The sequence below is a fragment of the Erpetoichthys calabaricus genome, chromosome 4 (genome assembly GCF_900747795.2).
Source record: "Erpetoichthys calabaricus chromosome 4, fErpCal1.3, whole genome shotgun sequence".
Lineage (NCBI taxonomy): Eukaryota > Metazoa > Chordata > Cladistia > Polypteriformes > Polypteridae > Erpetoichthys > Erpetoichthys calabaricus.
In genome coordinates, this window is record NC_041397.2 from 159701874 (window position 1) to 159715699 (window position 13826).

General features: G+C 41.2%; 1 protein-coding gene across 1 annotated transcript in view; it reads left to right on the forward strand.

The window, feature by feature from the left end:
• The window catches only part of LOC114641417 (protocadherin-16), a 237387-nt gene that overhangs the window by 213379 nt on the left and 10182 nt on the right, over positions 1–13826 (forward strand). The window contains exon 18 of the mRNA XM_028790469.2: positions 12740–13026. Within this exon, the coding sequence (XP_028646302.2) occupies positions 12740–13026 (287 nt within the window). The remainder of the gene's footprint in view (positions 1–12739; positions 13027–13826) is intronic.

A 13826-nucleotide genomic window follows, 5' to 3' on the forward strand; every position in this document is an offset into this window, starting at 1 on the left:
TGGTTTAATTATGGCCTCTAAGAGGGATTTGATTAGCTTTTGATGTTGGATGGGCTTGCCAGTACTGGTCTTAAATCCCCTCAGTTTCCATAATGCTCCATGATCATGGCAGACTCCAAAAGCATATCTGGAATCCGTATAAATTGTTATGATTTTTCCTTCGGACAGCTGACATGCTCGGGTGAGCGCTATTAGTTCGGCTGCTTGTGCGCTTAAACTTGACGAAATTCGGTTTGCTTCCAGCAGGCGGTCACCTTGGACCACTGCGTAACAAGTTGAGGGTGTTCCATTTTCCAATCGCAAAGAACATCCGTCCACAAAAATTATTTCTCCAGTTTCTAAAGGTGTTTCCTGTAGGTCTGGTCTAGGCTTTATGACTTTAGCTATTTCATCATGACAGTCATGTGGCTCTCCTTCTTCTTCAGTTGGAAGAAGAGTGGCTGGATTTAAGGTAGAGCACCTTTCAATGGTGACATTTGACAAAGTACAGAGTACATTTTGATAGTGTATTGCCCTAGCAGTAGTGAGATGTGAGGTCTTAGCCTGTACTAAAATAGAATGTATGGCGTGAGGCACCTTCACTGTTAGGAGGCTCATGAGCACTATATCCGTACTGGCTAGTACAGCTTCTGTTGTGGCGGCCACAGCCCTGAGGCAAGGTGGGAGTGCTGCAGCCACAGGATCCAATTTTTTCGAAAAATAGGCTATTGGCATTTGTTTGTCCCCATGTAGTTGTGCTAAAACTGCATTCATATATCCCCCCTTTTCGTCCACGAACAGAGTGAATGGACGAGAATAGTCAGGGAGTCCTAACGCAGGCGCAGAAAGTAATGCACTTTTTAAGTCACAGAGATCCTTCTCAGCATGCTCATTCCATTGCACCTGACCAGAAAGAGGGATGCCAGGGGTGTTTGCTAAATTTTGCAACAGCTGTGCTCTTTCAGTGAAATTCAAAATCCATTGCCGGCAGTAACCCAGAATGCTCAATACAGACATAACCTGTTGTTTTGTGACAGGTCTGGGAAGATTCTGAATGGTATTAATGCGATCGCTAGAGAGAGCTCTTGTTCCACAAGTGATGTCATGACCTAAATATTTAACAGTTGTTTGAATCAACTGCAGTTTTGCTTTAGAAACTTTATGGCCATTTTCTTCTAAAAATAATCATTTCTGAGTATCATGTGAACAATCTTCTTCAGTAGTACTACACAACATTATATCATCTACATACTGTATCAATACACTGGCTTTATCTGGCCAAAAGCCTTCTAAATTTTGAGCAAGAGCTTGTCCATATACACAAGGGGCTTCAGTATATCCCTGAGGCATGCCGGTCCAGGTCCATTGGCGGTTTTGGAAAGTAAAATCAAACCAGAATTGAGAATCAGGGTGCACAGGAATAGAGAAGAAAGCATTGGCTAAATCAATCATTGAAAAATAATGGGCGGAGGGGGGTATTGTGGAAAGAATAGTGGAAGGGTTAGGAACAATGGGTGCCCTGGGAATAATTGCAGAGTTAACTTGTCGTAGGTCTTGAACAAAATGCCATGAACCGTCAGCCTTTCTCACAGGTAAAATGGGGGAGTTGACTGGAGAGTATTTAATTGGAATAATTGCTCCGCGTTTCATGAGATCGGAATGTACAGCGGAGATGCCAGCCTCTGCTTCGGGAGACAGAGGATACTGGGCACGGTGCGGGCGGAATGAAGATTTTGGGTAGATCACCAGTGGCTCACAGTGTGCTATCCTTCCATAATCATTCTTTCCTTGGGACCACAGTGAATCAGGGAGCGAACAGAGCCAAGAGGGAGACATGGTTTGTAGTGAAAGGCAGAAAGGGAAGGATGGCACAGTGCACGATGTACTAAAAAATCATTTTGAAGCACAACTTTAGTTATCAAATGATCTGAGGTATCAAAGATACCCGGAGCAACATGTAACCAGTCCGTTCTAATAAGACATTGTTCTACCCATGGTCCAATTTCCACCCAATGGACGGTATTCGATTTGGCTAAAGAAACAAGGGGGAACTGAACCTCCGAGATAGAAAATATTCTGTGAGCATGTAAGATGAACAGAAGCAGCAGCTTTTGTGGATGAAATGAAGATACAGGGGATGTGAAGGGTTTCGGGGCAGGTGCCTGAAGAAAGAAAGGATTCTAGCCAGGGGGTGTCTACTTCTACAGGGAAATATTGGGCAGTACAGTGTAGGGTGTCAGGGACCTGTAATTGGGGAAAAAGACAGGAGGGAAAAGAGTGTAGGGCTTTGAGGAGGATGGTGTGTGGAGAAATGTTTAGAGTCCAGGCTGCAAAAGAGGTTTGGGGTGAGGGGCGATTTGGCACAGTAACTTGGGAGACGAGCAGAAAAATCCCTGTTCAGTCATAGAAATGGAGAGAGAAAGTTTTGTCATGAGATCCCTTCCTAAGAGGTTAACTGGACAGAGCTGATTTAAAAGAAATAGGTGTGTTAAAGTGGAACTACCGGAATGCAGCTGAACTCGGAGAAGTTTTGATACCAGTAAAACATGTGGTTGTCCAGAAGCAGTAAGCACAGTCACTGTATCTTTCGAGGCAGGGACCTCCTTCAGCGAAAGAGTAGAACAGGTAGCTCCAGTATCGACAAGGAAGGCAGTTTCAGTGCCATTTACTAACAGAGTCAATAATGGATCTGTTTCGGAGTTGTGAGTGAGCAAAGGCAACTGAAGAGAGTGGCTGGGGGTCCCTGCGAATTCCTAGGACCAAGGAATGTCTTCAGGTTCAGGCAATGGAGGAGGGGGAGGGTGTTTATGTGGGCAATTACGACGAAAATGTCCCATTTCACCGCACCCGTAACAGGCATAAGGTGCAGCATTTGGATCTGGAGGGGGAGGCAGCTGAGTGGGTGATCCACTTGGATTACGCAGCATGTATTCGCGACCTCGTCCCCTTCCACGCCCTTGTCCCCGGAAAAATCCTCCACGTCCCCGACCTCTGCCTGGGGTGGCTCCGCCTGCATAATAGTTCATTTGTGCTGCAATCAGCTTAGTCTGTGTGTCTGATTCCTTTTGTTTTGTTTGCTGTTCAGCATGCTCAGCATGCCGTTTCACTTCTTCAAAAGTGGCACTCTCCCATCCAATACAGGAAGTGCGAACTCTGTTCTGAATATCATTTCTCAGTCCTGAAACAAAAGGAGGAACTGCTGCCTTGGTGCGATTGTCTGGATTGTCTTAACCAGAGTGATTTGTCATCAAATCCTGAATACGATGTGCCCATTCGTCTACTGTTTCATCTTTCTTTTGTTCTGCAGCTGAGATGAGGGATCAGTCAGTGCCCTTTTTATATTTTGCAGCTATTGCCGTTTTCACGGGCTCCCACTGAGCAAGGAAAGGTCCTTCATTATTCTGTCCACGAGGCAATGCCTCATTCCATTGCCAGGGCTGCCCGTTATGCTGCCCGTGGTTAACAGTGACCCAAGTTGTGCCCAGTTTTCTGCGTAGCACCTGGGTCCATTCGGCTGCACTGGGCTTATACATATCATCCAACTGCTGTAATTGTTCCACGAATTTTAACCCACCAATGACTTTGGGATCAGGCAATTCGGACACAACGTCTTTCAGCTCTTGAATGTCCCAGTTATGATGTATCATTACAGTAGTGGGATTATTGACCCCTGCGGGTTGCGTTGGATCATGTCGGGGGTTTGGGATCTCAATCAGGGGACATGAGAATAGAGGGCCTGGGGGTTTGGAGGACCTGAAGGGGGATTGAAAGGTGGCGTTTTGATTAGGGGGCTGATGGAGAAGGGTTTGACTTCTAGTGCGTTGTGAAATGGAAGTTCTGGGATCATGAAACCCACCGGCCGCGCCCATTGTGTTACTTTTGTCATCCCCTGGATCAGTGTGTAATGAGGGATCATAATGATATTCTTCATCAAAGAAACCGGGCCCCAAGGGATCGTCTTTTAATTCTGGTGCGGTGGGCGCTGGAGGTGGTGGAGGAGGAGGTGGGGGCTGTGGATGTGGATGGTGTAGGAAAGGTGGGGGAGCAAGTATGGGATATAATGGGTCTTTTTTCTCACTCTTCTTCCGCTTCTCATCCGACTGTGGTCCCGAATCCGCTTGCACTTTCTGTAACGCTATGAGTAACTCTTCTTTTTCTTTTCTAGTCTTAACTTCCGCGGCCAATAATTCATTACGTTTCTGTACTGCCTCTAAATTACAATCTTTAATAACCAATTCCCACCTATCGAACATGTCCATGCAATAGGGGCCTCCATTACAAAAACCTTGCGTATTCCTGCATAATATTTTCCTGATTTCCTGCACTTCACTCGTGTCTCCGGTCCCTTCGACCGGCCATCTCCCCCCACTTTGCTTATTCCATTTTTTACACACCTTCTTAAAATCTAATCCTGTCTTCTTTTCAATGAGTTTCTAGGGGACCCATTCTTTGGTCCACCAGTATGTGGAGCCTGGCGATCCCCCGAAAATAATCCTTCTAACATTAGGTTTTGAGGACCCTGGGGGACCTGTTTGACTGGCTTGCTATTTGTTTTTCCCATAGTGAGCGGCGGGATATCAGCAGAAAGTGACTCAGCCCTCGTTTACTCCCCGTTCGAGTCAGCAGAATCCTACATCAATACGCCCCGTGGAGTCCGGGATATGGAGGTTTTTACCCCGATCCCTTCATCAGACGGTTTGTATGCGTCAATCTGCCAGGGTATAGTCTCCATCACCTGAGCAACCCGTTCAGACAAGAGTATGACTAGACAGCGGATGGAAAACTCGACCTCCCGTTTATTTAGACACACACTTTTAACTATGCCCTTTCACCCCCATTCCTCTTTATTATTTTAGGAGCGTGCCACTCGCTCCTTTCTATTCCACTTCACAAGGGGTGACTTGCTAACATTCACACTGTGTCGTTTTCCATAGGGTCCCAAGAGCCACCTTCTGTGAGTCCCTAGAACCCTCCTATGGTTCTGATACAGTATGCTTTCTATTCTTTCTTTTTATACTTTTATTACTTCCGGCACACCAGTCAAACCAATGGGAATCCCCCCATCTACTTACCGCAACTCCGTCCGCCTGCCTGGAAAATCCCGTCCAGTCGCTTTTCGCTTCGGCTAGGAGGAGGTCAGCGACTCCCCACGCAGGAAACGCCCAGGACAGGCCAGTCCTAACTTTTGCCAGAGCTGGTCCTCCCGATCCGGCCGGAATCGGTCCACTTGTGGCTCACTAGACGATCCCGCTCAGGGAGCCGTCTGCCCGTCTCCTGCCCCACGTTGGGCACCAGAAAACTGTGGACGAAAAGAATGCAGACTGACAGCAGGCAGGTGATATTTTCTTAGTTCTCTTTATTTCACACTCAGAGTCACAGGAAGTAGAGATTCAAAGAGCACAGTCTATTGCCGCAGGGCTCGTCTGTACCCCGATCAACAGTTAGGGGGAGTTTTTTATACCTCTTCATCTCATGATTAGTTAGACAGGAAAACATCCTTATCATCTAAGTAAAGTTAAGCAATATGTCTGAGCTAAGCATTATTTATGCCCCAAGGCTGACCACAGGACAGACGCTTTGCACTTACACCCTGCAGTCTTGTGACCTTTTTACCCTGAGTCATTCACTTTGAGGAAGCTAACAAAAAAGGCAGCTTGAATCATATTCATGTAGAAACCATTTTCCTGAGCCCTTGGTAACAAATTTTTGTTAGTTCATAAACCAAGCTTTCCTTACTGGCAGAGTTACAAACATTGCTTATGAAACTTAGTTACCAAACACACAGGGTACGTGGTGCTGAGGAGAATATTCTTCTTCTACATTAGTTCTCCAAGATGTTTGGAACAACCTACCAGCCGAGTTCCTTCAAAAACTGTGTGCAAGTGTACCTAGAAGAATTGATGCTGTTTTGAAGGCAAAGGGTGGTCACACCAAATATTGATTTGATTTAGATTTCTCTTTTGTTCATTCAGTGCATTTTGTTGATTGATGAAAATAAATGATTAATACTTTCATTTTTGAAAGCATTCTTTGTTTACAGCATTTTTTCACACCTGCCTAAAACTTTTGCACAGTACTGTAAATATATATATATATATATATATATATATATATATATATATATATATATATATATATATCAAACAGAACATTGTCTAGAGCACAGATACCAGCATTTACTACTTGAGCCAGTGGTGTTTGCAGGCAAACTTGTGGTGACTAGGGAGCCTGGGATTCCCAGACATTTTTCATTCCCAGGAATGAAACTGCTGTAATTCCCGGGAAAAAGGGAACGGCCAAGCTCGCATATATAGCGTGTAAAAGTCGATCAAGAAATTAAAGAGTTATAGTTGGAAATAATTAAGGTGGCGCCATTGCTGCAGCTTGCACTTCATCAGACAACAGGTTTGAACAGCAACTTGAAATTGCAATGCGTCAGTCTGTTGCATCCGCATTATCTGTGCCAAGAAACTTGCCATCACAGAATGATGACAAGAAACTGGATACATCAGTAAAAGCTGAAATGGCGGTGTTTCAGCGCAACGGCAAGTGCGGTCGTTGTTTAGAACAAGTGTATCAGTATTCAGTGGAGGCAGAGTGTGCTTTCTCAGCGGCTGGTGTACTTCTGCACGAAGGTGCGCTCTTGCCTGGACAACCACACGCTGGACACGTTAATAATAATAATTCATTACATATATATATATATATATATATATATATCACTTTTCCCAGTACTCAAAGCGCTATCCACACTGTGGGGAACCGGGAAGCAAACCCATAATCTTCCACAATCTCCTTACTGCAAAGCAGCAGCACTACCACTGCGCCACTTGTGAGGACATTGTGCTTTGTACGCTCTTTATTACCACAAATAAAGATACACGTACTTATATGACAGCAAGAACTGCCTTTAGATAAGGTTAGTCTTTTATTTGTGTCAACATATTGCAATAGTTTTATTAAAAATAAGTGTCGTTCATTCTAAAACCATTCACATTTGAGATGCCCGTGCACTGTGTCATCCCCGGGAGCCCTCCGGGAATGAAATGCGGGATTCCCGAATTCCCAGGAATGGATAAACCCATCTGGGAATGGATTCCCTAGTGGTGACCGGATGACCCACAGAACCAGGTGAGACTCAGTCCAAAAATCACTCAAATCTACTATGTATGCTCTCCACAAACAGGACCAAGGATAAGGGTCGGGTGGGGTACTAGTTGGGTAAAAGGTAGTAGTTGGGAGGATCCAGGCAAACTTGATCTTGCAAAAGAAACTGGTTTTTGGATCATGAAATGCAAAAACCATGACAGGGAAATAGAAGAGCTTATTCAGGAGTTTGAAAAATACCTACTAAATACAATCACAGTTACCTCTACTCAAAGCATTACATCCTGAACCTGACTTCTCATTCAAGGATGGCCTTTCTCTTTCTCTGAATCTGCTCCTCAGGAGAGGCCACATGCAGTTGTGGAGTACCCTGAAGCTCCCTGCTGGCTGCCATATAGTTGGAGTTCATTCCACTGGATTTCTAGAAAGAAAAACTTTGACTGTTGTTTGCATGCATGTGCCAAACTACTCTTCTGAATGTTACACCTTTTACCTTTCTAGAGATAATGATTTTGGTGGAAAAACTATGCAGTTTACTGACTGTGTACTCCTAATGTGAGATTTTAGCACTGACATGGGAAATAACAGACACGTGGAATCCTGTAATTATAAAATGATAGCTTGTTCAATCTCAATCTAAACTGTGAACCATTAGACATCTACACTAGTTGTGGACTGTTCATAATGAACACCCAGTATGAACATATGGATATTAATAGTGTAACTAGTACCAAAGTATTTTGGGTCAAAATTCAATATTAAGCTTTATAGTTATGTAATTTGATCTGCCAGAAGAGCATGGGTGGATTAAATCCAATTGGAAATGCTGAAAGTATGGGCACCCTGGGGGGGTTAACTAACATAACATTTCAGTGTTATGTGAAAGATGAGGATAGTATTTTAGAGTGGTGTCCCCCATTTTTAAAAAGAGACAAGGGCATATTTTCCAATTACAATGTAACTCACTCTTCAGCCTCCCTTGGGAAGACATACAGTATATGGCACTGAAACAAAAGACTATCCAATATTATAACCAGTAATCCAAGAGGAGAATTCCATTCTGTCCATGGGCCAACTGCTTTTCCATATTTGAGGAGTCTTGGAAATTTGCCAGTAATGTTTTGACATGTTTTGTGGACTTGGAAAAAGTTATCTTGTAACTGGTACTTCAGTGTCAATTTTCCCAACACCTGCAAATGTGATGATCAAAAAGATAAGTTTGTATGTGGTGTACTGCAAGACTCTTACCTCAGTTACTTTTAGATAATATCAAACTTTACTGCAAACCTTAATTGCAAACTGTAGCTAAAATATTTCAATGAAGTTATGAAAGAACATATTTGCTAGAAATGTTACCAATGCTTAAAAATTCAAGCCAAAGGAAGTCCACACACAACATTCATGAAAAAGGTTATGGAATGTGTCAAAACGCAACTCCAAAAATTGAAGGACATTTTCACAAATCAAAAGGCTATGCTATGAATACCTTCAATTCTAAATTCATCCTAAATCTATTTGTTTTTTTTTTTGTTAGTCGTAGAGTATTTGCAGATCCACAATTCTACTATATGGAATCAGTTTTTATTTGTTAGGTACTTATCTATAGCCTATACTGCATTAAAATTAAAATATGCTCCTTTCCCTGTGCTTTATCATGTAATTTAGAACTCAAAGAATTTAGAAACAGATATTCACATCGTAACCATCTGCATACTTCATTCTGCCAGACATAATCTAATAATTAGATTCAGAGGCACAAGCATGCACACCACTGGGGAAGGAGAAGCAACTCTCCCTGCACTTTTTGTTGAGTATAAACATACAGTATTCCCTTATGAGAAAGTACTGTATATATTCATATTTTACTGCTGAACCACTCTGTTTTCATTTTTAAAAAATTGTGCATCTTCGTATAAGAAAGGCCAGGGATTGGGTATCATGTTAGCTATGTGAGTGTTTCTAGATTGGGACAGTTTCCGCCCCATTGGTCTGAAATCAGTTGGATTGTGCAGGTAATATGTGCAGTCTAACAACACTAAATTTAACCAATTGGATAAATGGTACTTACAGTAATCCCTCCTCCATCACGGGGGTTGCGTTCCAGAGCCACCCGCGAAATAAGAAAATCCGTGAAGTAGAAACCATATGTTTATATGGTTATTTTTATATTGTCATGCTTGGGTCACAGATTTGCGCAGAAACACAGGAGGTTGTAGAGAGACAGGAACGTTATTCAAACACTGCAAACAAACATTTGTCTCTTTTTCAAAAGTTTAAACTGTGCTCCATGACAAGACAGAGATGACAGTTCCGTCTCACAATTAAAAGAATGCAAACATATCTTCCTCTTCAAAGGAGTGCGCGTCAGGAGCACAGAATGTCAGAAAGACAGAGGAAAGCAAACAAATCAATAGGGCTGTTTGGCTTTTAAGTATGCGAAGCACTGCGGCACAAAGCTGTTGAAGGCGGCAGCTCACACCCCCTCCGTCAGGAGCAGACAAAGAGAGAGAGAGACAGAAAAACAAACAAGCAAAAATCAATACGTGCCCTTCGAGCTTTTAAGTATGCGAAGCACCGTGCAGCATGTCGCTTCACGAAGCAGCTGCACAGAAGGTAGCAACGTGAAGATAATCTTTCAGCATTTTTAGACGAGCGTCCGTATCATCTAGGTGTGCGAACAGCCCCCTTGCTCAATCCCCCTACGTCAGGATCAGAGAAAGGCAGCGCGAGAGAGAGAGAGAGAAAAGTAAGTTGGGTTTCTTCTCAGCCATCTGCCAATAGCGTCCCTTGTATGAAATCAACTGGGCAAACCAACTGAGGAAGCATGTACCAGAAAGTAAAAGACCCATTGTCCGCAGAAATCCGCGAACCAGCAAAAAATCCGCGATATATATTTAAATATGCTTACATATAAAATCCGCGATAGAGTGAAGCCGCGAAAGGCGAAGCTCGATATAGCGAGGGATCACTGTACTGAAAAATTAACAGACCGGTTTGGAAGAAGAACAAGTATTATGTTGCATCATTTATGTGACTCATCCAGGTGTTTCTAGTGCAAAAGTTAATATTATTTGCATAAAATGAACTTATTTTCAGCAAGTACACTGCATACTATTATAAACTATTTTACGGCATGTATTTACAGAATAATAAGTTAAATAACCCAAAAAGGAATGCTTTATGTAGGTCTTAAACTTCTTGTAAATCTTGTAAAAGAAGTGGAAAATGCTAAAAGTAGAACATGCACCAAGTGAACAACAGTTTCTATATTAAGCTTCTGAAAGTCTAGGAACCTACAGCTGTTTTTTAGGTCGATAGCAAGAAAAGATTACATTAAGTGTGGCTAACAACTTCCCTGCAGTCTTTAGCCCGGTAGCCCTGTAGTCCACTTGGGAACATCGCCTTTGCGATGAAGGGATGCAAATTTGCTGCTTTCAGTGTCTGCTTCTTGCTTCCAAAAAAACAACAAACATCTTGCAGAACACATGAAAAATACCCATTTAATAAATAGTGCAACAGTTACAGGTGAAAGTAATTAATGAATTCACCAAGAGCTGAACAGAGAGAGAAACCTCACAGCACCACATCAGCTTAATTAAACAAAATAAAAATAAGTAAATATATTTATTTTTGTTTAAAAGAGTATCATAATAACTGCAACTGACTCACTGTGTTTTAAATCTGGAACAAGCAAACACACCAGAATATTATCCAGATGATTAATAGAGTTTGTGATTTCTACAGTATAGATGAAGAACGACTGCTGAGTGAGTTCAGAGTGTTCCACTCTTCATTTGTCTTACCTAAGAGTAATGGGCAAACTCTGGTAGCAACCTTAAAAGAAGAGTGACGTTGAAACTGTTTTTCCCTGTTTGAGTGAACTCCTCTTAATGTATGCCACAATACCTATCACAATAAGCTCAGCTGAGCACTCGTTTTCAAAGCTGAAACTTTTGAAAACAAAAATGCGCAATAGCTGTGGGGAGGAGAGGCTTTCTGACCTCCTGCTTCTATCCACTGAAAAAGAAATTGAACAATATAAAGTTATTGTCATATTCAAATAGATATCCACAAAGATAGAAGTGTATGATTCCTGAAACAGCTTAAATAATGAACAGAAAGGTAAAAAAATAATTTTCTTTGCATACTGTTACATAGGGTATGCAACAATTTGCTTTACATTTTGTAAGCTTTTTTAAGTTTTGTTTTGTTTTTTGTTTTTAGTTGGAAACAAGCTTTTAGGTTTTCAAAAAAAAATGTTACATTTTGATGCCTTGAAAAATAAGAATAAACAGTTTGATATCAAGATTTTTACTTTAGCTCATTAATATTCGTTCCAAAGACTGGATACTACAATGACCAGATATGAGTATTATTACATTATAGTCCAAGAAATTGTTTTAGTATAGACTTTTGAGAGTTTTGCCCCTGCCTGTCTATATAAGCCTCTGCATGCCATTACTCAGAGGTACCATATTAAAAGTTTTATACTTAAAAAAGGTAATACCGTATTCATTACTACTGCATGATTTTTTGTATCTTTTGATCAATGGAGTATTTGTGAAATAGTATTTGTCCTAGTTTAAACAAATACTGGCTTTCCTCAAAACACAATTGGACTGGAAAAATGGCTTTTACTTTTTGTTCATTTTTTACATTTCAATTATATGTTGTGGTTGGTTGGGAGCATTCTTGAGCCATCCCCAAACCCAAACAACAACTACAAGAGTCCAAAATCCAGTGGTCTCTTCTACCTCCTTTATCGTCTTCTTTGTCAAATGAGTTCTTGCCATCTGCACCCATCCTACTGAAAGCTACGTGAATGTGTATTTGCAGGCCCATTTAAGGAGTGACCCAGGAGCAATTCTGACATTTGTTTTGCTTGCCCAGGAAGCACATCTAGGACAGTCACTGTCCTAAAACAGGTATTCATCATGAAGAAATGGTACTAACTTAACCCAAGTCCTCTGGTATTCTTTCACTTCAGTTCCGTACTGTCCAGGACCACAAAAATGTGTCTGGGAGGTTGACAGGAACATTACCTGGACAGGATGCCAGTCACCTTGAAGTTCATTCAACTCTGTATTTGTCTTTACAGTGTAAACATAGAAATGATATGGAAGCTAATCAGCACACTTTCATTGGTACCAAGTATTTACAGTTAGTCACTGTCTGATATGAGTCCCACCTTTCTGAGGCAATACCCTGCAGAGTATGAAGGACATAACATTTATAGAACTGGTTAAAAGCACTAACATAGGGCCCAGTGTTCACATTTTACATATTGCTGTGGTCCTCCCTGATCATTCTTGGTAAGCAAGAGAGTCTTCCTACATCTGTCTCCTACTTGGTTGTAGTCAAAATGTGCCTTGAATTGCTGAGTTGACCAACATGCCTCACAAACACCAACATTTCATCAGTGTCACATTCAGGTGTTTGTACAACTGGTGAACGTGTCATAAAAGGTATTCTTTCAGCAAAAAAAGTACTGAGGTAATCATAATCTGATCCAATCCAGTTATTACTTCATTATAGAGGTGTAGAAGCATAATGGAAATGCAGAATTAATTATTTTCATACCTGGCCGTGTTGGTCTTTTATAGAGAGCTATAGTATTTATATTTGATATTAAATATTTTTCTTCTACTCTCAGATGCTTCAGTTGGCATGGAAATAACCCAAGTTACTGGAAATGATGTGGACACCGAACCAGCTCTTTCATATTCTCTGCTGTTTGATGCCAACTCTATGGAAAAATTCTGTATTAATCAATATACAGGAACTATTTCCTTGATTGCTCCATTGGACTTTGAAGAAAAACGCTCTTACACATTTAAGGTTCAAACCAGCGATTCCAAACATAAAACAGAAGTCAATTTGACCTTTGTTGTGGAGGATGTGAATGACAATGCTCCAGTCTTCACACAAGAACTTTATCAGGTAATTATTAGATTTTGTAATAGCTAATAAACATCTGTTTTATTTATTTTATTTATTAGATTGAAGGGAGTAGAATAAAAAATTAACTAAAAACTCTTAGGTGAAATTGTTTTACTAGTACCACGAAACACAATAGAGAATGATGGAACTGTCTGCCATCCTGATTTAGAAGTTTTGAATGCTTTCACATTATTTAGTGCCCCAGGATAATGAGTTTGAATCCTGGCCTGGATTCAGTCTATAGTAAAGTATTGTAAGTCTTCTCCATGCCTGGATAGATGACTGAGTTTTTCTTTGAATGCTCTAGTTTTCATATCACATTGCAATGTAAGGTGTTGATTGATAACACAAAATTTCTGCTTAATGAGAGAGTTGTTGGTGTGCTGATGTAGGTGTGAGTGCAAGTTATAATGGAATGTGCTCCATCCAGTGATGGTTCCTGATTTGTGCCTAAATTGGATTATACAGGCCTGGAAAATGATTAATGGATGTACCAGTTTACATACTTTTTCAAAATCAAAACATGTTTGGAAAATGCATTTACTTATATCTAAGTATGCTTGTGTACTTACATACATAAGTACCATATAACGAGATCAAATCCATTAGTTAAATATATAATAAAAGGCTAAATGCTGGACTCCAAGGGCTTTAACCCCATTGCACCACATACACCAATAGGGTGCAACCCACTAGTCTAAGACAATAAACAACAGTAACTGAGAAATGCATTTCTCTGGCTTACTCCATTTTATGCTAAAGTGCAACACTTTCAGACTCTGGCCATTAGTTAAGGTTTG